This window comes from Oryzias latipes, chromosome 16, assembly GCF_002234675.1.
Source record: "Oryzias latipes chromosome 16, ASM223467v1".
Lineage (NCBI taxonomy): Eukaryota > Metazoa > Chordata > Actinopteri > Beloniformes > Adrianichthyidae > Oryzias > Oryzias latipes.
The window spans coordinates 9,186,348-9,213,434 of NC_019874.2; the positions used below are offsets into that span (position 1 = coordinate 9,186,348).

Sequence of the window (27,087 nt, forward strand, 5' to 3'; positions counted from 1 at the left end):
AGACAAAAACTAACCTCCTTAACCTAACAAAAACAGGAGAAAACATGTACTAAACAAAATGGCGGTTCACCCCTACAGCTTCACTTAACATAACTATAAACCAAAAGACTAATCAGAGTGGGCACAAACAATACAAACTACAAAGAACTACGAATACAAAATACTAAAGTGCAACACACAACTAAACAAGAGGTGAAATCAAAAACAAGATGGAGAAGAGGGCCAAGCTGCAGTGGAGACTGTTGCAGCAAGGCTCCCTTCCCCCAGTGTGGAAGTCCATGGGGTGATTTAAGGCTGCCTCCTCCAGCTTTGGTCCAAATTGAGGCCACACCTTCATGCACCACACCTGTAAATAATCACAGACATACAAACAAAGATCCACAAAACACTGAAGTCCCACTCTAATACACTCTAAAAACCGTAACAAGACGTCTCTGTATTTGAAAATCAGGGTGAGACTGCATCAAATGCTCTTTAGGATTTTGGCAGATCCCCTTAATGTGCTTGGATGACATAAGAATGGAGTAAGAGTTCTGTGAGAGGAAAGGGCTCCACAGGTGTGTGTCTCTGATCCCTCAAGTCCCTCAATTTTTCCATTTACTCATGATCATACCACACACTCATCTGAGCACAGAAAATCAATAAACCTCTACTTGGTTCAAACAAAAGCAAATCAATACCAGCTGGGGAGAGGGGAACTGATGACAATGTAGCTTCTTGTCATAGTAAAGCAACAAGAGCTGCAGAAAGAGGGCCGGGTTGAACTTCTTTAATTGATACGTTGGTTTCCTGACAGATAGCCGCAATAGGAAAAGAGCTCTGTGTGGAAACTGAAAACGAATGGCTGCCTGTTTGACAAATCTACCCAGATTCAATCTTCAGAAGTGAATAGGATGTAACAGAGTTAGTTGTGATCTAAAGGCTGCGTCACATAGCCGCTATGTACATTTTGAACATTTTCCAAGTAAATGAAACCTCGGTCTTTCCTGATTCATGTGTGATATACGTAATTCATAAGTGTTTCTTGAGTTCGTCGATGTGCATCGATTTCAATCGAGGGTTTCGGCCAACTGGTCTTTATGTGAATTCTGTTTTGAGCTTTTTCAAAATTTTTGGTCGATTGAGAATTAAGCAGTTTATGTATATTTGACGTAGTTTATACCTAATTATTACGGAAATCTTTCGCAATCGTGCGTGATTTTTAAAAAAATGCATACCAAAATTTGTGGCTTTCCGCGACCGTTCCACGTATGTCTAACGGACTTTCATGCATGTACCACCAACGTGCACGTTTTATATCGCATATAGGGTCCGCATTTTACGTTAAATTTATGTAATAAACGCAGAAATTACTGATGAATTTCATATAAACAGCACAATAATCATGCACAGTTCATGTTCTACGTTGAGTTACGTATTCTTTGTGTGGTTTCTTCTTACTTCTTCAATGGTTTTAACGTGGTTTATTCATGATACATCTATACAAATTTCAAGTAAAGACCACTACTTTTCTCACTTTTTCCACGAAAAACTGACCAATTTTAATCTGTGCAATATGCGCAGAATGTATGTACAGACTGTTTGCCTTTAACTCAAAAGGCGACAGTGGTTTGTACCTAACAGTATTTTCAGCAGTGAGGTAAGTAGTAAGGAACCCATGAGAAAGACCTAGTAGTTAATCATAACTAATAAAGCCGAAGACATATATTAAAGAAATTCCGTAAATAGTCCTATATGTTTAGCCGTTTGGTGGGTGAAAGTCCTCAGAGAGGATTGTTCTTGGCATATTTGTCAGTGATCATAAAACATTACTTTAAATGATCTTCTTCAATACAAATATAAAACATAAAACGTAAATGTCTGACATTTACCTGCACATGGAGTAGTTGCAAACACAGCTGCAGGTGTGCAGACAGGTGTAAAGAACATTTGCCACTTTTGCTAAGTGACAAAGTGGATCCTTCCTCTGGATCTGAATACACATTTTCCATTCAAGATTCTGCTGCCTTGCTTTTGTGCCTTGCTCATTGACATTTGCAGTCAAGAGTGGTTCACAGAGGCTGTGACAGAGAAGAGATACTGTGTCTCTGCAAGTGCTCAAAAGAGAGCTGAGATTCACTGACATATTTAGAAGTGTAACATTTCTTAGATTTAGTTATGAGAAAGAGGAGAATTACATATCAAGCAATAAGTCCTGTTGTAGTGATCTGTGCTCAGGTGTAATCTGACAAACAGACAAGTATCAAGGACAAAGTATGGGAAAAACGCAATAGGAGCAAAAGATAAAATAAAAATAGAGAGCAGGTAGAACAGATATGACAGCCTAGTTGGAATTCTCTAGTGATTAGCTGTGAAACTCTTCTCAGTCATTCCCCTGTAAGGCTCTGCTAAGTGCTGTAGAGAACTCCCTCAAGTCAATTAACAGCTGTTGATCTTGTTTGAGAAAGGTACAAACTGTTTCATACAAATGCAACGTTGGATAATAGTGAGTTATAGAAACAGAAGTGCCTGTTTAAGGTTTAACCCTTGTGCTATTCTAGGCACTTTAACATTGGGAGTTGGGTCATCTAGACCCACTAGACAGTGCGCTGAACCTTTTTTCTTCAATGATTTGTGATCTTCACTGCTGTCCATAGATTACATGAAATCTTTCCACCTTTATCCATCTTTGTCATGGTAGGGAGAACACGTCAATGTACGGGTGGGGTCATCTAAGATAGCACCAAGGTTAAATGTATAAAGTGTGTAGTGAATAGTTTTACAACCTTAAAACCTTGTAATTCTACTTCACGGATTTCACTTTATTTTTAATTATGGAACTTATCTCTCGCTGTAAACAAGGGAACTCTGTGTACAAAACAGAGGGGATGAATAGACAGTAACGCCAAAAGGTGAGTTGAAACAGTGCCCGTGTTTCCTTTTGCATCATAAAACATTTTTCTTAAATAAAACACTTGGTTTCCATAAAATATTCATAACACGTTCAACCAAAGCAATAAGGTTGTTGAAAGTTAAGATTTCTGTCTATGCTGACTGTTCTGTTCCTACTTCTCCACAGATCAATTTGTACTTTGTTGGACAGAATACAATGGTCTTAAAAAGGAATTAATTGATTTCTGCTATTGGAAAATCTTGTGTTGTCAAAATGACCTGATTATCATTTTTCTGCCATCATCATGTTTAATCTGCTGAGAAATTCCACGGAATGTGACGAGCACGTATGGTTGCATAGCCTAATCAAGTCATGCCTCCAGACTCTAAGTCTTTGGAACAACAGATTTTTTAAATTAATTTCACCAAACCTGCTGCATCTTCAGCTCAAAAATTACTTAAAGACATGTCAGTAGGTACCTGTGAGACTTCCTTTCTTTTAAGTGTTGTACATTTTCATGACTGAATTGTTTATTGATCAGGATTATTGTTGTTGAAAATGTGTCTTTTCCTTGTAAGATGCTTCAATAAAAGTAAATAATTCCGTTTCCATCCAACCGCACCCTCTGAATCCTCCTCACTCATACAAACTGTCCTCATGTCCTTGTTCACTGCAGCCATGAACCTCCTCTTTGGTCTTTCTTATGGCCTCCTTCCAGGCAGCTCTGTTCTCACCATTCTTCATCTCTGTCAGGATTTAGCCCCACCTCAACCTGCAGCTACTAGGTGATGCTGATCACCTATGTGCTCTCCTATTTAAGACACTGCCACACCAATCTCTGTACCAGATAGTGGTCCTTCTCTTCTTGTCATCAAGTGTACCTGTTTGCATGTTTCCTGCCTCATCTCGACCCATGCTCACGTCTTGGACCTGCGGACCTCCGTTTCGCCCTCCGGTCCCTCTGCCTCGGCTCTGTCTGCCCTCTGTGTCTCCCACTCACGCCTTCGTCCTCGCCTTCTGATCTTTGCCTGGCCCTCCTGGATCTCTCCATCTTTCTAGTGAGACTGTTCCTATTCTGCCATTTGGATCTTGAACTTTTTCGGATTACTGGACTGGACTAGCGTTGAGGTTCCCTCCGCTGAATTGAATTGGATTAACTCGACCGCCATTGATTGACATTGACTCTCTTCTCAGAACACTCTTGGACACCCCCTACTGTTTGGAGGACTTTTGTGACTGCCAAATAAACTGTATCAATCCCTCCATCCAAAGTCACTGCATTTTGGGACCCCCCTTCCCCAAACCTGACAATGTCTTTCCACCACAATATGTTGCTTTGGAGTGTTGAGCCAAAGAACCTAAATTCTCATCACCGCTACTCCCTAAGTTGAAAAAAATCATAAGGCAGTTTGGGGATTTTGTGACCTTCTAAAATCACTTAAAATTTGCTTTGTTTTGTACTGCAGTTAAAAATATTGATATGGACATTTCCTAATTCATTTAGAGAAAATTACTTGAAAGAAGTAATCCCCCGACCTAAAAGTAAATGATAACCAGATTTTAATTCTTGTTATTAATTAATACTTGAGGATTTACTTAGACATTATTGATGTTGTAATAAAGGGAACCATCACTGACTTCGATGGCCTTTCAGTCTCACTCCAGCTTGGGTTGTCTTTAACTTGAACTCTTAGTTTATCGTGACCTGTAGTGTTTTTTGAATCACAATCTTACTGAAGAGGCTAAGCGCTCTTTGTGCTGCGTCTTCTGCAGCCCTCTGAAACTATATCAGACTAAGGTTGTTCTTTTGTAGTCAGAAAGTAACTTGCCATTTTATTATTATTGAATTATTACGGTACATAAAATAACTTGTACAAGGGATTATTGGTCCATGTTTCTATGTCTGTAACAGTACTATGTACCGCTCAAACATACAAACGTATACTTGTGTTCTCACGGTAAGTTATAGTGTCAAGGTTCTAACAGAGTTGGCAAGAAAAGTGTGTTTCGGGGGGAGAAATTAGCACATTCTCTGCTTTATTTGTTAACTGATGGTGGCCTCTATAAACATGTTGGTATCTTAGTCAATGTGAATAATAACACAGAAATGTTTTCATTTTTGTTTCTCAGAGGATATACGCAGAGTCTTAAAGGAAGTTTACCAGTAGTGGTTTTAAATTAATGACTTTCCAATTATAGGACACCATTGTCAAGAGATGCTTATTAATTCCTTCAGACTCATTATGTCATGGAAAATGGGGCTCTGATAAGGTAAATGCAGATGAAAATAGAAACGTGTCTCAACAGCTCTGTTCCTACAGGAATCTTCTGCTCAGATATTCAGAGGGTTAAAGATAAATAAAAGATCTGACTGCTAAATTTAAGATGTGAAGGCTTTGATCAGAGGCTACGGAGTACTCTCGCAAAACGTGAGTGTAACTTCCCATTTTGAAACTGTTATCAAAGTTCTGAGAGTCTCCTCAAAACTGAACAAAGCCACGGGAGCAATACCCACCACGAGAATCATTAAACCTAATGAAGTGGTATACACTTCAGCAGCAATGATCCTGAAGAAGTTTGGCTTTAGGAGATATGGGAGAAACAAGGAACGATGCTCACCATAGAAACAACTTTTGAAGAGCAAAATGAATGCAGCTTGAAGAGAGGAGTGATTAAAAATAAAAGTAAGTGCCTTAGATGTACAGCCAGATCCCCTAGACTGAAGCATGGAAACTGCCAAACAAAAGCTCCTGGCCTTGACCAGCCCCCTGCAGAGTTCTACAAACGATACTAAAGGCAGTCCGATAAACCAGCTGTTCAGAACTCAACCTGCAACATTGTATGTTTGGTGGCAGGGTAATCACAGCAAAGACACCAAGACTAGCAACTCTACTGGAAAAGTGTATAGGAGAAGAAAGAAGCACATCACGCAACCTCCCTGAACAGAACCCAGTGACTGGCACAGTGTCAGACATTCAAGGAAGACGCTCAAGAACTGGACTGCACTGTGCCCGGACATGCTCATTGCTCTGCCTTTGTCCTTTTTATTTTGTTCACCTCCAGAGCCATCATCCACACCACCATCCTCTGCTATGTGGCAGCACTGTGTCCAGCCACAACTTTCCAGTCTCTGATCCCTTTCAAGATTAACTTGTATGGCCAAAATGTAACCGACCTGTGTCCTCCTCTCTCCACTTTTATATGTCACCCTAAGCTCCTCCCTTTTCCAGAAAAACATGTTCACCACTGCTATTTTAGTTATTTTAGCCAGGTCGACCACCATTTGTCAGTTTTCATTCCAATCCTGAACACCACTCTTACCCATAACTTCAACCTGTGTTCTTGAACACAAAGAACGTCCATCTTTCTTCTTTTAACCATGAGGCCCAACTGTCAGAACTTTTTAAAAAGTGTTTTAAAAAAGACTAATAGATGTAAATGAAAAATAGAAAAGAAAAAATAGAAAGAAATATGATAATTTTAAGAATATTGTGGAAATCTTGTGATAAATTTCCTTTAAAAATGAAAAAAGTCTGTTTCTAAAAGTGCAGTCAGTCTAGACAAAAGGATTTTAAGTGTTTTCTAGTTGATGCATTTGTAATGAGCTGTTGCTAAATCTTTATTTACCATCTTCTTGTCATTCATTTACTGGAACTGCAGTCACTTAAACTTTGAGGAAGGAAAACTGTTTAGAAAATTTTCAGGATTTGTTGTTGAAGGATGCAAGATACAGTGACGTTTATATTTTATTTACAGCTGAAGTTAACCAGGAAGTTGACTGAAAAACTTTTGAGTGTGACATTTTTTAAAGTGATGAATATAATTTGTATCTTTCTAAATCTTTGTATTTTTGATCTGTTATGTTTTATCTGATTTTCTAAATATGGATGGAGATTATGGTGTTTAAATACATATTGGTGCCAGTATCTTGCTGGCAGTATCATATAAAAATGTGGATTGCGGTTCTTTTAAGCACTGCAGCTGCACAGCGGCTCATAGGTTAATGCACTTAGAGTTCTGCAGAACCTCCCAGCAATAGATTCTAGTTTAGCAACCTGATGGATTAGAGTGATGTGTACAACGTTCTGAAAAAAGGCCAACATCGTGTTGACGTTACTAGTTAACTTCTGCGTGTGAGAAAGCGGAGCTGCAGCAGTGCAATAATGTAAAAAAAAGGATCTTAGCCATATTAAAGCAACTTTCTTTCACCTGTTCATGCTGTCTCATCACACTTTATTGTTTCTGGAAAGAATGGTTTGTTTGTTTTTTCCTTTGTCTTTGAAGCATCATTCAGGCTCCTGAAGCGTTTAAAAGCTACATTAAGCAATGTTGGAACTAAACAGAACTTTATTTACTCAAAAAAGTTTTAGAACCTTATTGGTTTAGATACAGTCATTCCATTTTTTTTCTTAAACTGAAATATATTTTGTAGTGGAAATCAGGCAATGTTGACTGTTCCCTTTCTATATTTTAAGTTACCAAATTAAAAGCACTACGAATTTCCTTGGGTAAAAGCAAGTTATATATGAGATACATTTGCAGTGCTTAATATTGTATATCGTTAAATAAATGGAATTTTACAATTTTATTACAGTGGAAAACGAATTGAAATTCAGGTAGAGTTTTTTCTAAGTCATACTTTGAAAAAAAAGAAAGAAAATATGTTCCGGTAAAATATCGGGATACGCAACGTATCGTGTGGCGCGTATCGGGATACATATTGTATCGCCAGACTCTTGCCCATACACACCCCTAGTCATTCATATGTGTTTCCTCCGTTAGTCATTCGTCAATGTGCACAGATGTCTGTCGGACAGGTCTTTATGTGAATTCGGTTTTGAGCTGTTTAAAATTTTTGGGTGGTTAAGAATTACGCGGTTTCTGCATATTTTACGTACCTTATATGCAAATATTATGTAAATCTTACACAACTGTGCCAGAATTTTGCAAGATGCATACAGAAATTGGTAGCTATCCATGACCGTTCCATGTATGTCTAACGGCCTTTTCATGCATGTACCACCGATGTATAGCTTTTATATCGGCGCACATAACACATTTAAATTACATAATTGATGCACGAATCACTAATAAACTGCATATAAACAGCGCAAGAATCATACGCGGTTAATGTTTTACGTTGATACTTTCTCCAAGGGCACAACCAACTACCATCACTGCATGGGGTGGGGGAGCTGTAGGATGTTTGTGTAGTCATCCACAAAAGTACCATGGGTACAGGAAGGGTCCACTTTCCCATTTCTTAGCGTAGAAAAACCTCAGTCGATCTATTCAAAGACCATTTTATCACAGTCATTTAGCTAAACTAGCCATTTTTTTTTCTGTGAACCTTCTGTTCAGCATTTCTGCAGTTATTTTGATGCAAACATGAAGCAAAAATAATAAAGTGTTCAAGACATATAACCTGTCATGGACTGGTGGTGGAGGACCCAAAATGCAGGAGACCAGGATCGGTTCTTGGTCATGTTTTTGGTTTTCTTTTTGTCAGTCACTCCAGTTTCAGATTCATGATCCACAGCTGTCTTCAGTTCAGTTAATTACCCTCAGCCTATTTAAGTGTCTGGGTTTCTGTTCATGCTTGTCAGGTCATCTGCTCTGTTGTGTCACAGTTTTGTTTCTCCCCGTAGTTTTGTCATGTTTTAGTTTGTTAATTAAATGTTTTATATCCTGTCGCCAATCCTGGTCTTCTGCATTTTGGGTCCTCCACCACCAATTCATGACAGATGGATCATGAACCACTGCACGGTGGCGCAGTGGTTAGCGCTTTTGCCTCACACCAAGAAGGCCTGTGGTTCAAGTCCGACTAGGGGATATGAAAAACACAACATCAATGGGGACCTCTCTGTGTGGAGTTTGTATGTTCTCCCTGTGCATGCGTGGGTTTTCTCCAGGATCTCCGGCTTCCTCCCACCATCCCAAAACATGCTTCATAGGTTAATTGGCAACTCTAAATTGTCCATAGGTGTGAGTGTGAGAGTGAATGGGTGTGTGATTGAGGACATTCTACCCTGCGACAGACTGGCGACCTGTCCAGGGCGTCCCCTGCCTTCGCCCACAAGTGGCCGGGATAGACTCAAGCAGCCCCGTGACCCCGAAAGGGACTAAACGGAATAGAGAAAAAAAAAATGAATGAATGGATCATGAACCTGAAACTGGAGTGACTGACAAAAAGAAAACCAGAAACATGACCAAGAACAAAACCAAACCACTAAATCCTTACATAACCACTTTATTTCAACAGGATTTTTTTACAAGCATTTGCTGGTCAACAGAAATGACATAAAGCCTGTCTCTGATTACTTCTTTGTTTATTTTCAGGGGGAATATTTGAGTCCATTGAAAGCGGCCCATCAGGAGCTGAGGAGCTAGCCTTTAAATTTGCTTTAAACACAATCAACAGGAACAGAACCCTGCTGCCAAACACCACACTCACCTATGACATCCAAAGAATAAACATCTATGACAGTTTTGAGGCCTCCCGGAAAGGTGAGTGTTTTTTGTTTTATGCTATAATGCTATAATTGATTCTGTCTGAGAAGGAAAAGTACATTTCATATCTGGTCTCATTACACTCTTGTATTCTACCTAGTGATTTAACCAGGTCCTTCTATCAAATTGAATAATGTAGGTACAGTGGGTCTAATTAAAAGCTAACAGTGGCTTAGTCAAGTATTGTATAGAGCAGTGGTTCCTAACGTTTTTCAGGCAATCAGACAATATTTTCATGGCCTGGTCCAAATGAGGCAGAAGAAAAAAAAAATTTTTCACGTTAAAATGCTACTACAAGAAATTGAGTTTATAAATAAAACATTTGAAGTGTTCTTTTTTTTTGCAGATGACAAAGATTCGGTGAAGGAAAATTATTCATTTGTAGAAGTTGTTTCTGATTTGATAAAAAATGCAATAAATGTAATAATTTCAATAAAATTCAAAAAAATGATTTAATGATCATTAACTGCAATTGAACAAAAGCCAACAAAGTAGAACACAACAAGTTATATTGCAGAAGCTAACAGTTCAAATGTTCTTTTTACCCAGCTTGTGACCAGCTTTCTCTGGGGGTGGCAGCCATCTTTGGTCCCTCTCATAGCTCCTCTGCCAATGCAGTTCAGTCCATCTGCAATGCTCTGGGAGTCCCACATATCCAAACCAAGTGGAAACACCAAGTGTCAGACAACAGAGATGTTTTCTACGTAAGCCTCTATCCAGACTTCTCCTCCCTCAGTCGGGCTATTCTGGACCTTGTGCACTTCTTCAAGTGGAAGACAGTTACAGTGGTTTATGACGACAGCACTGGTAAGGAGAAAGCACTTTCTGCACTTTCACTGCTGTTCTTCCTCTTTGTTGACCTCATCAGTCCAGCCATTAGCAGAAAATCTAGATAATTGGGCCACGTGGGTTTATTTACTCATGTACTTGCAGATAGACAGATGATGAGACCTCCTCAAAGTGTCCATCCAAAAATGACAGTGACAGCTATGTTCATTTTGTATCATGAGATCAAACATATGTAATTTTGTTGTGTTTCATTCTATGTGCTGCCATACTGTATATTTTTGTTTGTGTTGTCCAAAAATTTTGAAACTGATTGTCACTGTAAATCTCTTAATGTTAGTGTGTTCATTATTTTGAAGGAATGGTGAATTCCTTTGCTCATGCACACGCATGTGTGCTCAGGGAGACATGATAAATAAAGGCCTATACAGGCCTTTTTTTGTCAATTAAAAAGAAGCATAAAGATGTAGCTTTACCTTGACATTTTTCACCGCCAGCATGCTGTCTGCTTTAGAAGGTTTTGTATCTATTGTGACATGTCAATACCAGCTTTTTGTCCGCCGTCTGGTTATGGCCTGGGGGGTGTTAGCATTAAAATAATAAATACAGGAAACACACAGACCAGTAACTTAATTGCACAGAATCTGCAGTCATCCTCTCATTATTTGGAAAAAACAAGCCTTGAGCACCAGAGCGATAGAGGCTCAGATCTACCTCACTAGACAAAACCCAAGGTGTAGGCTGTAAAAAGAGGCGCCTCCAACAATCCAGCACATAACTACAGGGTGGAAGATGCTGGCAGGGAAAGCATACATGGAGCGCCACAATCAAGTGGCTGGAATAATATACAGGAACATGTGTGCAGAATATGAACTGGAAACCCCAAGGTCAAAATGGGAAACACCTACGAAGGTGGTAGAGAATGAGAGGGCAAAGATCCTGTGGGACTTCCAGATCCAGACTGATAGGATGGTAATGGCGAACCAACCAGACATTGTAATGGTGGACAAAGAACAGAGGAAAGCCGTTGTGGTGGATGTGGCAGTGCCAAGCGATGGAAACATCAGGAAGAAGGAACATGAGAAACTGGAGAAATACCAGGGACTCAGAGAAGAACTGGAGAAAGCATGAAAGTGAAGGTGACAGTGGTGCCTGTGGTAATTGGAGCACTCGGGGCAGTAACCCCCAAGCTGGAGGAGTGGCTACAACAGATACCTGGAAAGACCTCAGACCTCTCAGTCCAGAAAAGCGCAGTGCTAGGAACAGCTAAGAAACTGCGCAGGACCCTCAAGCTCCCAGGCCTCTGGTAGAAGACCCAAGCTTAGGTGAGAAACCCCCCACGGAGGGTGAGAGCTGCAGTTCTAACCTCTTTTCTTTATCCACCACTATAATGTCTGGTTTGTTCGCCATTACCATCCTGCCAACATACATGTACAAATGATCTCAACAGTTGAATCACGAGTGGCTTCACGTGTATCAACATTACAATGACTGATTCTTGACTTCAGTGAGTTTGAAATGTAGTAAATTGTGATAAACAATGTCTTAGTGCTGTCTATAATGTAAATGAATATGAAGGAGCAGATTGTTTCAGTGTGGTTCTGAGCACAGCAGGAGGCCTTTGCCATCTGTTGCATGTGAAGACACAACCTGTGCGTCCGCACTCTACATTTTCCCCAGTATTCATCAAAGCAGACCTTGTTCACTCTCAACATTAACTGCAGACCAGGTCACTGGGTAACAAAAAAGCCAGCAGGCAAGACTCATGGACCATATGCCTCGGTTCAGGGTGTGTGCCAGCTTGACAAAATGTTGCCAGCCTCCAAACCCTTTATCCAACTGACACATTAAGCTAATTTTGCATCGGATCTGCATTTGCTTATCCCTTTTTTATATGTTTATAGGACAGCTGAGTTCATTTATTACTCAAATATGGAGTTGAACAGTATTCTCTTTAGAGCTTTGTTAAAGTGGTTTGTGACGTCCACAGGTAAAAAAAAGTTTTGCATTTCTACAAAAATTTGTACTTAAGTAGAAAAATGCAGGTGTAGAATCATTTTGTGTTTATGTAATATCAATTACTCCTAGTTGACAAAACATTTGAGATTTTTTATTTGAGCAAGTTTAAGCAAGATTAAAAGTTGAAAGAAATGTGTTTTACACGTGCACTAATGTATTATTTTATTTTTTATTAATGCCCACACATAGATCTACTGACACATACTCAAATTTGGACATTTGATCTAAATATTCCATTTGATCTAATCAACCAATAATCACCTTTCTTATGTCTACGGCCAACTAGCATGCTGCCAATCAGATAGCTAAATGTTAGAAAAAAATCGTCTGAATGCTTTTATCCTTTGTTCCTCAGGGTCCATTTTTGTTGCTAAATAATTGAATTGCTTTTAACAGTCAAAATTTCATATCCTTATTAGAAACAGACTGTCGTAACTGAACTCAAACATTGAAAGAGTTTACCTTTAAGGCAGGGGTCGGGAACCTATGGCTCGCGAGCCATATATGGCTCTTTTGATGGTCACATGTGGCTCGCAGACAAATCTTCAATTATACTTTTTTATTCATTAGACCAGTCCTTCTCGGGCGCGATGCGATGCCAGAGGGGCGCAGTCGTAGCGGTGCTTAGAGAAAAAAGTCTGCGCCAGCATTATCACTTTACTATTAGCTATTATTTCACAGAGTGTGTACCAGCCGGAAACCTGTGAATTGCCGTGCCCAAAACTGCGCGCTGCCGTCTCTGAAAAAGAGCGCGCAGTTGCGGGGACGGGATGTGTGAAGAAAAAAGCAGAGGGTGGGGGTGAGGGGTTGTGGGGACCGGCAGCAGGTGAAACCCGCTGCCCGTCACTCACTGCAGCGTGTGAGTGTGTGTTTGGCTCCCCGTCTGCATGTGATCAGTCTGTCTCACATCTAAAGAACATTCATACTAACCTAAGATCACGTTTAAAGTCTCAACGCCTGCGTGAAGCAGAAACTCACCACCTATCAACCAGACTACTAGACCATCAGCAAAACCACCACGAGAAATACTCACCATTTATTAGCAACAGCATAACAATGTTATTAAAAAGAATCCACAGACTTATTGTACTTTAAAAATGTTGAAATTACATCAAATGCACACATTCACTTGTATATTTAGTTTTAAACATATTGTCGCGGACTGAGTTGGACTTGGCTGTTGGGCCGCGTTATAAGTTCTGGAGTTCATTAACGCATCAAGCATTGGCTCTCAGTTCTGTCGCTCAGCCTGTTGTTAGGTAATTTGGACCAATGGGGTTCAGCAATGGGCCGAATAAGGGAAATGGGAGGGCTGGAGCAGGTGAATATAAAGTTGGTAGAAGCGCTCTCGTCTCTGCGGGAGAGATTCAGGAGTTGCTGAATTAATTGTACGGCGTTTGTTGCGGTCTGCAGTGACCAGAATAAAGAACCTTAAAAGAGGTTAAGTCTCAGTGTGGGAAAGAGACACAACATTATTGTATGGCTCTTTCTAAATTACATTTAAAAATATGTGGCGTTTATGGCTCTCTCGGCCAAAAAGGTTCCCGACCCCTGCTTTAAGGGATCAACTTATAGCAGATTTTCTTTTTAGTATTATTTTACTTTTTAGTACTGTGGTCTATTTTTACAAGAGTTATAGTTTGCTAAATATTTAGACCCCCTTTTGTTATCCCAAATTATTCTCATAAAATGTTGGGTGACAGTTGTTGGCTATTTATATTACTTTTCATCATACCCGGGACACACTAAGAGGCCACTTCTCTCGACTGACCTGGGAACGCCTCGTAATCCCCTCAGAAGAGCAAAAAAAAAACAAGTGTTACATAAAGAAAGACTGATGTAGAGAAATACTAAAAACAACTGCAGCATACAATTATTTCAAAATAAATAAATATATTATTAAATTGCTGTTAAATGAGATGGGGGAGTAATAAATAAAGAAGGAAAATGATCAAATTTCCTTTTTACTATCTTAGACTATGCAAATATTAGACTAGCAGGTTGAGAAAAACTTTTGACACTTTGAAGCTTCTTAAAACAAAGACTGTGTACATGAATTAGAATTAGAATTGAGTTTGGTGTGAACGGACAATGGATGTAAATGATGTGCTAGCGAAGTGCGCTCGAAGAGGGGGATTATGCACGATACACGAGAAGGCCAAATTGTGGCTAGTCATACGTACACACACACACTGACATGCACATAGGCAGATGTAGACAGCGTTCTGCTGTGGTTTTTATTTCTCTAACCTTTGATCCTTTCACCTTTCACCTTTGATCCGTTCCACCCCTACACATTAGTATTAATTGATCGTTCTATTTAGCAAAGGACAGTCAGAAATAATTTAACGTTAAATTATTATATTGTTTTTTAAGTTGTTCTAAAATATAAGGTTTTTATGTACATAGTTTGTTTGTCTTATCCCTCCTGCATTTCACACAGGAAAAATATCGATGATACCAATAAATACTGGATCGAAAAGCATTATCGATAGGAGGAGCAGTATCGATAAAATTTTAACAATAACTATCCCTACTTGTGACCAAAACAGCTTTATTTTCCAAAATATACAGTGTTAGAAATAACAGACAGAAGTCATGTGAAGAATAAGGGTCTCATGGAGTGAATGCTTGTGCAGATAAAACTTCCTGGCTGTCAGTGCCTCTGATTTTGCTGTAAGGTCTGGTCTGTTGTGATTAGAAAAGGAGACGTCAAAGTGTTTTCAATCAGACTTGATTCATTCTTTTAGCTGTTATTGTTCATTCAGTTTTGCAGCTGAGTAGTTGATTTGAACTCTTTTGATGAGATCTTTGAATCTCAAAACCCACATTCATTTTAACTTTATTACAAACACAGACAAATCTCTTAAAGGTCATAGAGAAAGTTAGGGCAGACTAAGATGTTGTGAAGTGACCACAGGACCACCACAGTTTTTTCATGCTGGATGGTGACAACTTCTGTTTTAAAAGTAATTCTTATACTGTACCTTAAACTGTGAGAGAAAATAATCTAGGATGTTTGATTGGAAAAGATAATGATGCTGGAAATAAGCACAAATGAATAACAGTAGCAAACATTCACCTCAATACTTTGTAATGTTACCTTAATTAGCAATTATAGAGCTCAAATGTTTCAAGTTGGTCTTTGCCAGGTTTGTATACACTGTAGCTGCTATTTTGGTCCACTCTTTCATGCAGATAATCTATTTTGTAGCTTTTGCGAGGCCAGACTTTCAACTCTGTCCACAGATTTTCTGATGCATTGAGATCCAGAGACTGGCTAGACCACTCCAGAACCTTGAGATGCTTTTTAATGAGCCACACATTGTTTCCCAGCTAAAGTGTTTGGGAACATTATCATACTGGAATGTTCTCACTGAGATTTTTGCCCCAAATCTGACTACACATGGTCCCATTCATTCTTTCCTTAATATAGATCAGTCATCTTTTTCCCTGGGTAGTAAAGCAGTCCCCCAGGCATATTATTTCCACCCCCCATGCTTGACCGTGGCTATTGTGTTCTTGAGATGCAATTCCATTTTAGTCTCATCTAAAATGGAACGATTTTCCCAACCCTCCTCTGGATCACCCAGATGATCTCAGAGAAACTTCAGACGGGGCTGGGCATGTGCTGCCTTAAGCAGGGAGGAGAACTTTGGAACACTTCAGGACTTGAATCCATGAAAACGTAGTGTGTCACTGCAGCAACCTTTGGTACTGTGGTCCCAGCTCTTTTCAGGTCATTGGCCAGTTCCTCCATGCAGTTCTAAGCTATTTCATCACCACTCTCAAGATCACTACTAGGTGAGATCTTGCATGGAACCCCAAGTGTTTGAGATTGTCAGTGATACTGTATTTTCATATTGTAGTTGATCTCGTTTCTTCAAGCTTCTGCTTATTGTAGATTGGTTCATTTCAGTCTTATTGGAATCTTGTCCTTTGTGTCCTTTATCAGCTCTTTGGCTTTGGTTGCAGTCTGATTGTTTAAGGGTGTGGACAGGTATGTGTTTAAACAGGTGCAATTAATACCGGTAGCAAATGGAGCGTGGAGTGATTTTTGTGTCTGTGAGGGACAGAAAATCTTGCTTGTGTGCCACTTTTTTGTGTACCATTGTACAAATAAATGATTTCCTGGATTCTTTTATATTTTGTCTCATGCAGTTTAAGTTGATGAGCATGACAGACACATTTTTGAATTGGGACAATTGCTGGGAATTGGTGACTAAAAATCCTGTTTTGCCCCACTGTACATTTTCTGATTTCACTGTAAACGTTTACTGTTTGTGTACCTGTACTGTTTTTACTGACTCTAAGAGGGCCTATTGTACACATGGGGAAAAAGACCTGGAGCTATAGTTGACAATCCTTAGGACACCTTTTTAATTACCCTCCACTTCTGCTATTGAAAATCTAAAGTGGACATGACTGGGTCACTGTTGGATTAGCATTGGTTAGATTTTGAAAAGATGGCTGCAGCATTACCCTCCCAATTTCAGCATTCCCACGAACAGCTAGATGATGGGGGCAGTTTATGTATTTATTTCATTTATGAGTCTGTCAAGTGCACTGTATCTTTTTCTTGATTTACTTAGTCCGTAAATTTGAACTGGTATGTATGTAAGGCGTGTTCTTGCATGATCTGCTCTCGACCATCATCTGCTGCTGTCAACCATGGCTTCTCTCAAGGACAGCTTGTAAAGTGACTAAAAACATTCTCAGTTTGTGGTAATTGATAAGCAAGCAAGGGAGGAAGCAAAAACAGAATTACTAACCATGACAGGATCCCTAAAACGCTTTGTACAATAACCAAACGGAGATGTCAGCAGGTGTCACAGTACCTCTAGCCAAGACTCCACATCTATATATCTATCTTTAACACAGCTGCTGCAGCAAATGTTGATTGCTTCATGAGGGAAACAAGTTGCCACTCAATAAAACACTGTCTTACAGCCATGTTTCAGCTGCAGCACTTCACCGTGCTAAAGCTTCACATGTGCACATTTTTGTAATGCTAACTAAAAACCGCACAGCACAATAACTTTGATTCAAAGTGACTTTAGACGGTTGAACCTTGAACATAAAAAGTGACAAATGACTGTGACAGGCTATAAATGGCTTTAAGCTGTGATGGCGGTGTTCTCTTCACAGGTGTCCTCTAACAACATCTCTGTAGGGTTTTTTGACTTGTATTAAAGAATATATGAAAGCTAGTCCTATGAGCTGCATGTGTCATATTTCATTGTTCGTTTTGCACTCGTTGCTTTCTTCATGTTTATTATCGCAGTTCTATTCCTTGTTGGTATTTTACTGTTTACTCCACAAACCAGTTTGGTCTTGCAAGTACGTAGTTTCTGGATTATTTTTGTTTGTGTTGGTAAAGTGACTTACATGTTATGAACGATTTGTTCGTGACTCTCACATCATTATTTCATACATCATTTTTGTGGAGGGAGGAGAGTAGGTCAAGCTAATTCATCCTTTCTATCTTTGTTGACCCCCTAATAAAAAGGAACAACAAGCTCAGTCATTCCACTCATTGCTTGATGACTAAATGGTGAATTTGACGGCATTGTCGTCCACATGCAGACCTTTTGAGAGCGTCAGATAGACCAGTTTTATGCTCAGGGGTCACAGAATCAAAAATCCTCTTTTAACCCTTTAACACTGGAGATGCTGCAGGCGACACTTAAACAGCACAATCCCTTTGACGTACCATGTAACTCTTTGACCGTTACTAGGAACATGAATTCATTGTGATGCGTAGATAAGTGGTTTTGCATATCCCTAAACAGGCATTTTTTTACTGCGCTTTTGGCATATGGTGTTCACCTTGGACTGTAGCTACTCGATACTAGCACATGTACTCACAGTTGGAAAGGTCTTGGTTTGAAATGTGTGTAAATCTGGTGAATCTTGCTCCAGGCTTTTTCCTTCACAGCTCTATTCTGATAAATGAAAGACTTGATTAAAATTCTGCCCAGGCACAAACCGCAGAAATGAATTTTTCCCGCATGATCAATTTTAAAACCGTTGGTATTTCTCTGAATTAAAAACGACGCCATCAGCTCCTGATTCACACACGTTTTTTTTATATGAAACAAATCATGCGATTTTTCAGCACTATAATAAAGGAAAAAAGGTTCAAATTCTAAAAAAAAGCTTTGTGCTCTTTTTAAGCTTTTTTAAAAGATACTTTCAGTTTGAGAAATCATTCAAATGTTAAAATGTTCAACAGAATTGGGCTATTTCAGTTGTATTCAGCTTTTTAAAATACCTTTTGGTTTTTCTTTGCAAATACAGTTAGTTTTTATGAACATTTCAGGTCAGTATTGGATTATAATAGAAGTCAATAGGCAGAATGTTTCCGATCTAGAGTATATGATGTCAGGCAATTTTTAAGACCACTTTTGTTCGGCCTGAATCCCATTGAGCATCTGTGGAAGGAGCTGAAACATGCCATTGGGAGAAAACACCCGTCAAACCGGAGACAACTGGAGCAGTTTGCTCATGAGGAGTGGGCCAAAATACCTGTCGACAGGTGTAGAAGGCAGAGTGTGCTGTGTGCTGCATGGCCCTGCGTGCAGCAACTGTGTCGGCAATAAAGACCAATCCTCCTCACCTTGGCTCCTCTGCATCTTTTCTCGGCGGGACCCCGTCACATATGGTGTCAGAAGTGGGATCGCGGAGGGGCTTACCACTTAAAAGAGAACCAGATACAGCTGTCAGTGTGGGAGTCTGAGTGGAGAAGTTGGAGAGTCTGAGAGGAGAATTTGGAGTGTTGGATTGGAGAAGTCTATGTTGGTTAACCTTTGTGGAGCAATTGGTGTGCTCTGTTCTTGCATTAAAGTCAAGAATACTTTCACCTTGGCGCCTCTGCCCAATCATTCCCTGGTGGGACCCACGACAGTTGGTGTCAGAAGTGGGATAAGCAGATGGCTGGCCGCAAAAAGGTGAGACACAGAGGTCTGCGTTCCCAGAAGGAGGAGATGGAACCAACATCGGATGCAGTCCCTCTGTTGTCCAATTCATCCTCTGAGGAGGAGGTGGTAGATCCTGGTGCCTCTGGTGGTTCTCCAGGCCTGACCAAAGGCCCAGAAGGTGACTTGGCGGCTATGATGAGAGACTTCCTCCGTGGACAGCAGCAGCGGGAGGACAGATTCATCGCTGCCCTCCAAGGTTTGGAAGCCTCTTTTTCCAGGGCAGAGCACCATTCTGGTCGGCGGCGTAACATCAGTCCCAAAGCCGCTGGACCAAGCTCAGCCGCAGTGAGTAGCCCAAGGTTGGATCTGCCAACACCAGCTGCAACGTCCCGTCGACGGCATCCAGTGGCACAGGAGGACTCCAGCTGGTCAGATCAACCACAGAGCAGAGTCAGTTTACAGCCACCTGATTGGAGACCTTACATGGAGCCAAAGGTCCCTCCATATCAGACAGGTGAGGACATTGAAAATTACCTGCTACGTTTTGAACGGATTGCCAGGACGTGGAGATGGCCAGAGACTGAGTGGGCATGTCGCCTGGTGCCACTGCTGTCCGGAAAGGCGTTGGAGGCCTACACAGCAATGGACGAGCAGCAAGCCCACATCTACAAGGACCTGAAAGACGCACTCCTGGTAAAATTTGACATCTCGCCAGAGACTTACCGTCAGCAGTTCCGGTCTACTGTGGTGCCATCTGGGGAGAATCCGACTGAGACATACCACCGCCTGAAGGGCCTCTACCGTCGCTGGATCCGCCCAGAGCAACACAGCAAGGAGCAGATCGGGGAGATCGTCATCCTGGAGCAGCTGCTGCGTGTGCTTCCAGCTGACGTGAGGACGTGGGTGAAGGAGCACGACCCGGAGGATGGCCTCACCGCTGCCCGGCTTGCGCTGCAGTATCTCAACGCTCGACGAGGAGCGTCTGCACGGCCGTCGGGTGGGGATCAGCGTCTTCCCATTCAAACCGCTCCACTGAGACCTGCACGGAGAGACTTCCATCAGGCAACGCAAGGTACCAACCCAGCACCTAACCAGCGAGCGGCGGGTAAGGACCTTGTGTGTTTCTATTGCCAGCAGATTGGTCACAAAGCCTCCGTATGTCCAATCCGCAAGACTAAATTCACAGGTGCTTGCTACGCACCCAGGCCAGAGACTGTCACAGGAGCAGGGCCTGTGCACATGGACAAAGACACTTTCCAGCCACTTAAACAGGTGACTGTGAACGGACAGCAGGTTACTGCTATGTTGGACACGGGCAGTTTTGTTTCTCTGGTCAAACAGAGTTTAATCCCTTTTGGTGGACTTGATTATAGCAGGCAAACAAGTGTTGTGTGTGTTCATGGCGACCAACATTTGTACCCAAAAGCGGATGTAACAGTGACCATAAATGAACAATCCTATCTTTTGACTGTCGGGGTGGTAGAGAACCTACCTGTTGATTTAATTTTGGGGTGCCATCTGGAAGGAGACCAGCGGGGGCGTGTGGCCGATGGAAGGGCCTTTGCCGGGGCTGGGAACGACCAGAGCGGGCACCGAGGAGCGGATCGGAGGGGTCGCCGTCGTGGAGCCGCTGCAGCCTATGCATCCCACCGACGCGACGCGAGGACGTGTTTCTGGCGGATCGGCGTGGAGAATGCGCAGCGGCGGACTTCTGAGTGGATTGCCGCACATCGTCACTCCCTCAGAGGAGGGGGATGGTGTGACGGTGTGGCACCGTCAGATGACGAGGGGGACCACACTGTGTTTTATTGTTTGTTTGTGTATTTGTATTTATTTAATGTTTTAACATGTTTCCTGTGACCTTCCTGTGGCCTAATGGAGAACACCGCCCGTGGGAGGGGCTTAAGGTTCATAAGGAAGTGTCACAGGAAGTGGAGGAGGAGTAATGACAGAGTGTGCTGTGTGCTGCATGGCCCTGCGTGCAGCAACTGTGTCGGCAATAAAGACCAATCCTCCTCACCTTGGCTCCTCTGCATCTTTTCTCGGCGGGACCCCGTCACACTCTGCCATAACTCTAGATCTTTTTTTGGCAAAACGTATGAAAATGCTTTTAGTTTCTTAAAATCCAAACCTCAAAGCTGTGGGGCAAACACTTTCCACCCCACAACCCCATAGGTGAGCTGCATTACTGTAAAACTGCTGCACATTGTTAAAATATTTTCATATCTGAGCACAGATTCGCCTCCTTTTACGGGTTCATATATATTGCAGAGTGTTGTTGGTAAAAGGACGATTGTGTGCCGGTTTCATCTCTGTGTTTCACAACAAATGTTTGAATCTGTGAAGCATACCCAGTTTAGTCTTCCTCCTTTAGACCTCATGCATTTATCTGAACATAAATAAGACGGCCAATGTGGTGAGTTTCACATTAACATTGACCCTGAGAGTCTGGAGCTCAGTGACTCATCAGCCATTACTCCCGTCTCGCAGCATCGCAGATCAACCATATGAGAGAATTACTTTAACGTCGACATGACCAATCATGATTGAGCGGTCCAGTTAAAGGAACACTTTTTCCTTGTCGGTGGCAACGCATTAGAAGAGAGGCTAGGAAGGGAATGCTTGCAGGGCTGTTCCTGCCAAGGGAGATTTATCACAGGCAAGCCGATCTGTTTTACGCTCTGGATACTCCCAGATGACTCCATAATAAACGCTTACAGGGTATGAAATATTCATGTGAAGTTCTATACGGATCCTGGTGTTGTCGCTTCAAATTAAACTCTGTCAATACTGATCAACACTGATGTCCTGCTGTTAGTAGAAAAGTCTCTGCAGGCAACAATGGCACATTTAAGGTGGTATGAAGAATGATTTTGCCCACTTACAGCTAGAATAGAGCAGAGAGGTGATTAGATTTGTTTATGATGGGAAAGTGCAGCCATCAGCTGCTTTTATTAGGGTTTAAAAAAATGGAGGCGACAGCTTCAGCAGTGGAAGCTTCTCTTCACAAACAGCTGACAAAACCCTAACCCTCTGCATGAGCCGTAGCCTAAAGCCAAGGATAACACACACACGTACACGTAGACACATGCACTGAACACACAATAAATGAAGTCAGATTTGCACTGCCAAGAACAGGGGTGCTCATAACCGCGATCAATATGCGGGTAGATTGGGGGCCATCAAAAATATAAATTAATAAATAAATAAAAATACTATTAAAAAAGGGATGTCAGTGAATAATCATCATCGCTGTGAAATGTGTCCCTTGTATGACATGAAGAACGTCCAATCGAACATCCTCTGATACATACGTAACTGCACATGTGTTTAAATACACCGAGAGGACTTGCTACCTTCCATCGGAGAGCCTCTGTCCCCAGCAGAGGGCCACTCCGGCCTGCAGGAGAATTTATTGAAGCCCGGGCTGGCTGCTGGCGCTCGCCCTCTGGTCCCCCCACCCATTAGAAAGCCTGAGTGCTGCACGCTTTAGGTCCTGGAGATACCTGGTTGATCTTGCTAATAGCCTATAGTTGTGTCGAAGATTACGCCAAGACAAAAATCAAACCAAGGGCCTGATGTGGAGTTTACCTTGCTCCTCATCTTCAGAAAGGCATGAGAGTTCAGCGTCAGACTCCTGACCATGACTGGCCCGAGGTCAAAATGAACGTAGAACAGAATTTACTCTGAATTTACGTTTTTTTGTTGTGTGCGGTGTGCTGACACGACAACTAGAAACACACTTGGTGTTAGCTCACCTTTGCACTAATAGTTTGCATGATTGAATGAATGAAAGATTTCACACTAGTTGGTTTAAAGGCATAGGTATGCGTTCGTGAACACTATCTGTTTTGTGTGCATGTTGACATGTGGACATTTTTGCGGCTAGCAGGTGTGTTGATAATATTTGAGTGTGTGTGAACAGGCCCCGCCCTTTCTGTACTACATTTGAACCGTACCGTAACGATAAACAACCAGTAAACCTGTCTGCTCTATGCTGCTTCATGGTCTTACCCCCCTTCCCCTCCTATTATCACCCTCCTACCCCCCCTCTCTCTAACGTCCCTCTCTCTTCTTCCCCTCTTTCCTTTTCCGTCCAGTCCAACACCAAAGATTTTCAAACATGATTGAAATTAATAAAGTTTGGCCTCAATTACAAAAGGGGTTTATTCAGACATACCTTTGGTTTGTCTGAAGATGAATAACCCCTCTTGTTAAAATAAAATATGTCCAACACAAGAGGCCCTCAGCTCTCATCTGTTTGCCTAGCTGTTGGACAGGACAAGTTGAAAAAAAAAACAAAAAAAAAAACGAAACACACAGATCTGATTCAACAAGCTGATGAAGACAAAATGACAGAGAAACTAATATTATATATTATATAGTATATATATATATATATATATATAGACAGACAGACACCAGCAACTCGGTAAAGAACTGGAGAAAGCGTGGAAAGTAATATCAGAGAAATGCGGCCGTACACTTCTGATCCAGATTCCAACTCAGACGAGGAAAACAAAGATCATGGATCTATTTGTCTGTAAGTGGATGCATCAGAATGGAGCAGAGCAGGGAGACCTTGGCCCCGCCCATTTCAGTTGCTGCTTTGCAAACCGGAGCTTTTTCAAAATGCTGGTTTTTATACGCACCTGTGCCATTACGGTCAAGAAAATTCTCAGAATGGCACTTTTATTCTTAAATTTGTTTATAAATGTCCTCCATCATGAGAACAACATGTTCAAAACACCTTTTACATTGGAGAGAGTCTTTACGGAGTTTCATTTTTTTCTTTTTCTTTCTCAGATTATGAATGTGTTTCATTGGTTTGTAAGTTGTTTCTTATTTATTCCTTTCTGCTAACAGCTGGACTACAGACAGAAAAATGTTCAGTAAAGGTGGTGTAGCAGGAAGCTGCAGGCACTTATTCCAAACTTCCAGTTTTTTTTCCTGTCTTACTCAGAGCATGTTGTGGGTCATATTGCCCCAAATGCACAGTTGTTAGAAATGTTGGAAAACAGGACTAAATGTGGTGTGTATGGGCTCATGGTTAGGGGGGGAATTTACCAGCACATCCAAACCTAATTCAGGGGGATCTCTCCAGAGAGAAATAATCTGAGTTTCAAATACCTTTGTTTAAAGACTTAATGGTCTCTTTTGTGGATTTGGCTGCCAGCTCTGTACATTGACATTATTTGTAAATTTGCAAAGCGCCGCTTTGGTGGTGGGGTTTGCCAGTTTTATGGTCTGGATCAGGAAATCTACATGGGTCTTCTATGTTTCATCCTTCATTGTTGTTGTTTTTTAAATCTTTCAAACTTCCACCTCATATTCTGAACAGATATTTCTGCACTCTTCTGGCCTTTTGGATGAAGAAATCTGTGCAGACATCTTTAGCTGGTGCCTCACATCCATCTGTGCTAATCTCTGCATGTGCACTGATCTGCTTTATCTGCTAAAATCTGTTTCACTTGTGCTAATGACCTTTCCTTCTGCAATTCCTGTCTTTGACCTATAAAGACAGACTCTTTTCTGGGCTACTCCTCTCATTTGGCACTTGCCATGGAGTGCCTTGTTCTTGGATTATGCTTTCTCGTCTTTTCCTTTTCTTGTTGAATTTTTGCTGGGATCCTTCTCCCATGTTTTCTCTTTCATATTTTAAAACCCTTAACTATGGGCTCTAAAAATACTTCTAAACCTTGATTAACTGTTCATGCTCCATATGTATACCCCCTCAACACACACACAAACACACACACACTCATTCTTTCATATTTCTCTTAATCCGGTATTCAGTCACTTTTTCAAGAGTGTGGATGAAATGCTTGAAGCTTTTAAGCCCGAGCCCCAGCAGGAGTTGAACTGGCGTGGGCTTGACTTTTTTTTCCAGTTCTCATAAAACTGTGTTCATGGTCAGGCAATGCTCACTTGTGGTTACACAAAGGTCTGGTGTGGATCTTAAAAAATAGATTCAAAGAAAACAAGAACTTGATAAAAAAAGGATGATAATAGTTGACATATGTATAATAAGACAGATTGTTCTTCCTCACAGCAGATTCAGTAATACAGATCTCGGTTCTTCTGCTTCATTAACTCTTTTGGCTTCTCCACAGTTTCTAGTAACTCCAGGACCCAACGGCAGTCTGCTACTTTCGTTTATAGGGTAACTTGAGACACTTTAATTCATAGCAGAGGAGCGACTCTGCAATGTGATGGTTAAATACCTCTGGTGGCTCTCAGGTCAGCACATGGGGGGAGGCTCATCACCGTCCCGACAGATAGTTTGTTTTTAATGAAAACCATCACAGAGCTGTTGTACTTTCAGCAAGCTGGCTCTGCACAGTGAAGCGCTCTCATATGTTGGTAGGGAGTAAACTAACAACGCCTCAAGGCAAACAGCTGGCCATGCAGGCGGTGGGCAGACACAGCAGCCCTCAGCACCACCTCCACTTATGCAGAAAAAAGCAGCAACACTGGCTGTTCATGCGAAAGCGTCTGGCCTGTTTGTGTGGCATAAACCCAGGAAGTCCTCATACTTGTCAGTAGGGCCAAATATTATTAGAGGAAAATATTTTGAACATGCAGATCTTACATAGTTATGTTTTTAGTCTATTCAAATATTTTTGTTTTTGTGTTTTTGAAAAAACAATTATGATAATTTTGCCAAGTTCTATAGAGCACATTTCTCCAGAAGTCCAGAGATTCAGACCATTGGAAAATATCCCAAAATGCCTCAGTGTAGCGACCTAAATTGAAGTTCTTAAGCAAATTCAGCAGGTGGCTGCACAATGGCATTTGTAATCAGAAGTTGGCAGTTGCATTTTTTTTTGCGCGGCGGCCACTAAGGTTTTAAGAAAAAAGTTTTACAATGACCGGATGATTTTTTGACATCGGTCAGTGGCCGCCCGGGCATATTTAAAGGTCGTGCAGCGGCAGTCCAGTGACAGGCCGGAACCTTACATGTATTGTACTTTATTAAGGTCATGCTACTCACAACATTTGCACCCACCGAACGACTGTATTTTGAACATATATTCCCATCTAAAATCACTAAGTCACTTTGCTGCACCTCACTTTTAACTTTAATATTGTAAAATTCTAAAGTCATTGTTTTGTTTTATATTTGTTTTTATATTGTTACTTGACGTGAACTGCTATTCTCTTGGCCAAGTCGCCCTTAAAGAGATCTCGACCTCAATAGGTTTTACCTGGTTAAATAAAGGTAAAGACACGCCGTAGGCTGTCGATTTTGAACTTTTCAATACAGAGAATGAAGAAGAAAAGTATCGGAATCAAAACAAGCTTCTAATTAATAAAACAAAAATAAGTGTTACTATTAAAAAGGGACTGGGTGATGCAGAAGAAAAAAATAATTGACTATAACTAAACTGAAACAAAAATATATATTTTATTTAATAATTAAGATTATTTTACAATTTTCCTCTTTGTGTTACGTCCACAAACGTACAGCAGGGTATTCCAGAAAGCAGGTTATTCTACCTCCCACGGTAAGTTTAAAGGTTAAGGAAGTATTTAACCTCAGCTTTCGGTTCCAGAAATGGAGGTATCTTTCAGGGTATGTCAAGTTGCCATAGCAACTCATGCTCTGAACATAACCTGTTATTGAGCAGGTTTAGTTGAAGGTTACTTTGTTTTCAGAGAGGTGAAGCAGCCTGACGTGTCCATTTGAAGAAAATTTAGTGGATAAAGAAGCTCAGATAAGACTCTTTCTAACGTGAGAGGATGATAAGACCACACATGGATGTTGGAAAAATAAACTTTTTTACATTGTTGATCTAACTTAATTATTTACGTCAGTTAAGATAATTCATTTTTTCTGTTAAGTCAGTTTAAAAATAACACGTAGTTTTCAGACAGTTATTTTACTTTCATTCAAATCAATTCAATTAAGTAGGTGTAACTTTGGAGCCGCTGTTAGATCGGCACAGCAAGGGATTGTGGGATACCATTCCCTTTGCC

General features: G+C 41.0%; 1 protein-coding gene across 5 annotated transcripts in view; it reads left to right on the plus strand.

Annotated features, from left to right (window-relative positions):
* The window catches only part of grik2 (glutamate ionotropic receptor kainate type subunit 2), a 254,054-nt gene that overhangs the window by 81,502 nt on the left and 145,465 nt on the right, over positions 1 to 27,087 (plus strand). For all 5 annotated transcript variants that reach the window (XR_002291930.2, XR_002291929.2, XM_020709977.2 and 2 more), the window contains 2 exons: positions 9,212 to 9,379; positions 9,932 to 10,189. Coding sequence is in view for 3 of the 5 variants with exons in the window: in XM_020709977.2 (XP_020565636.1) it covers positions 9,212 to 9,379; positions 9,932 to 10,189 (426 nt within the window). In the remaining 2 variants the exon portion in view is untranslated. The remainder of the gene's footprint in view (positions 1 to 9,211; positions 9,380 to 9,931; positions 10,190 to 27,087) is intronic.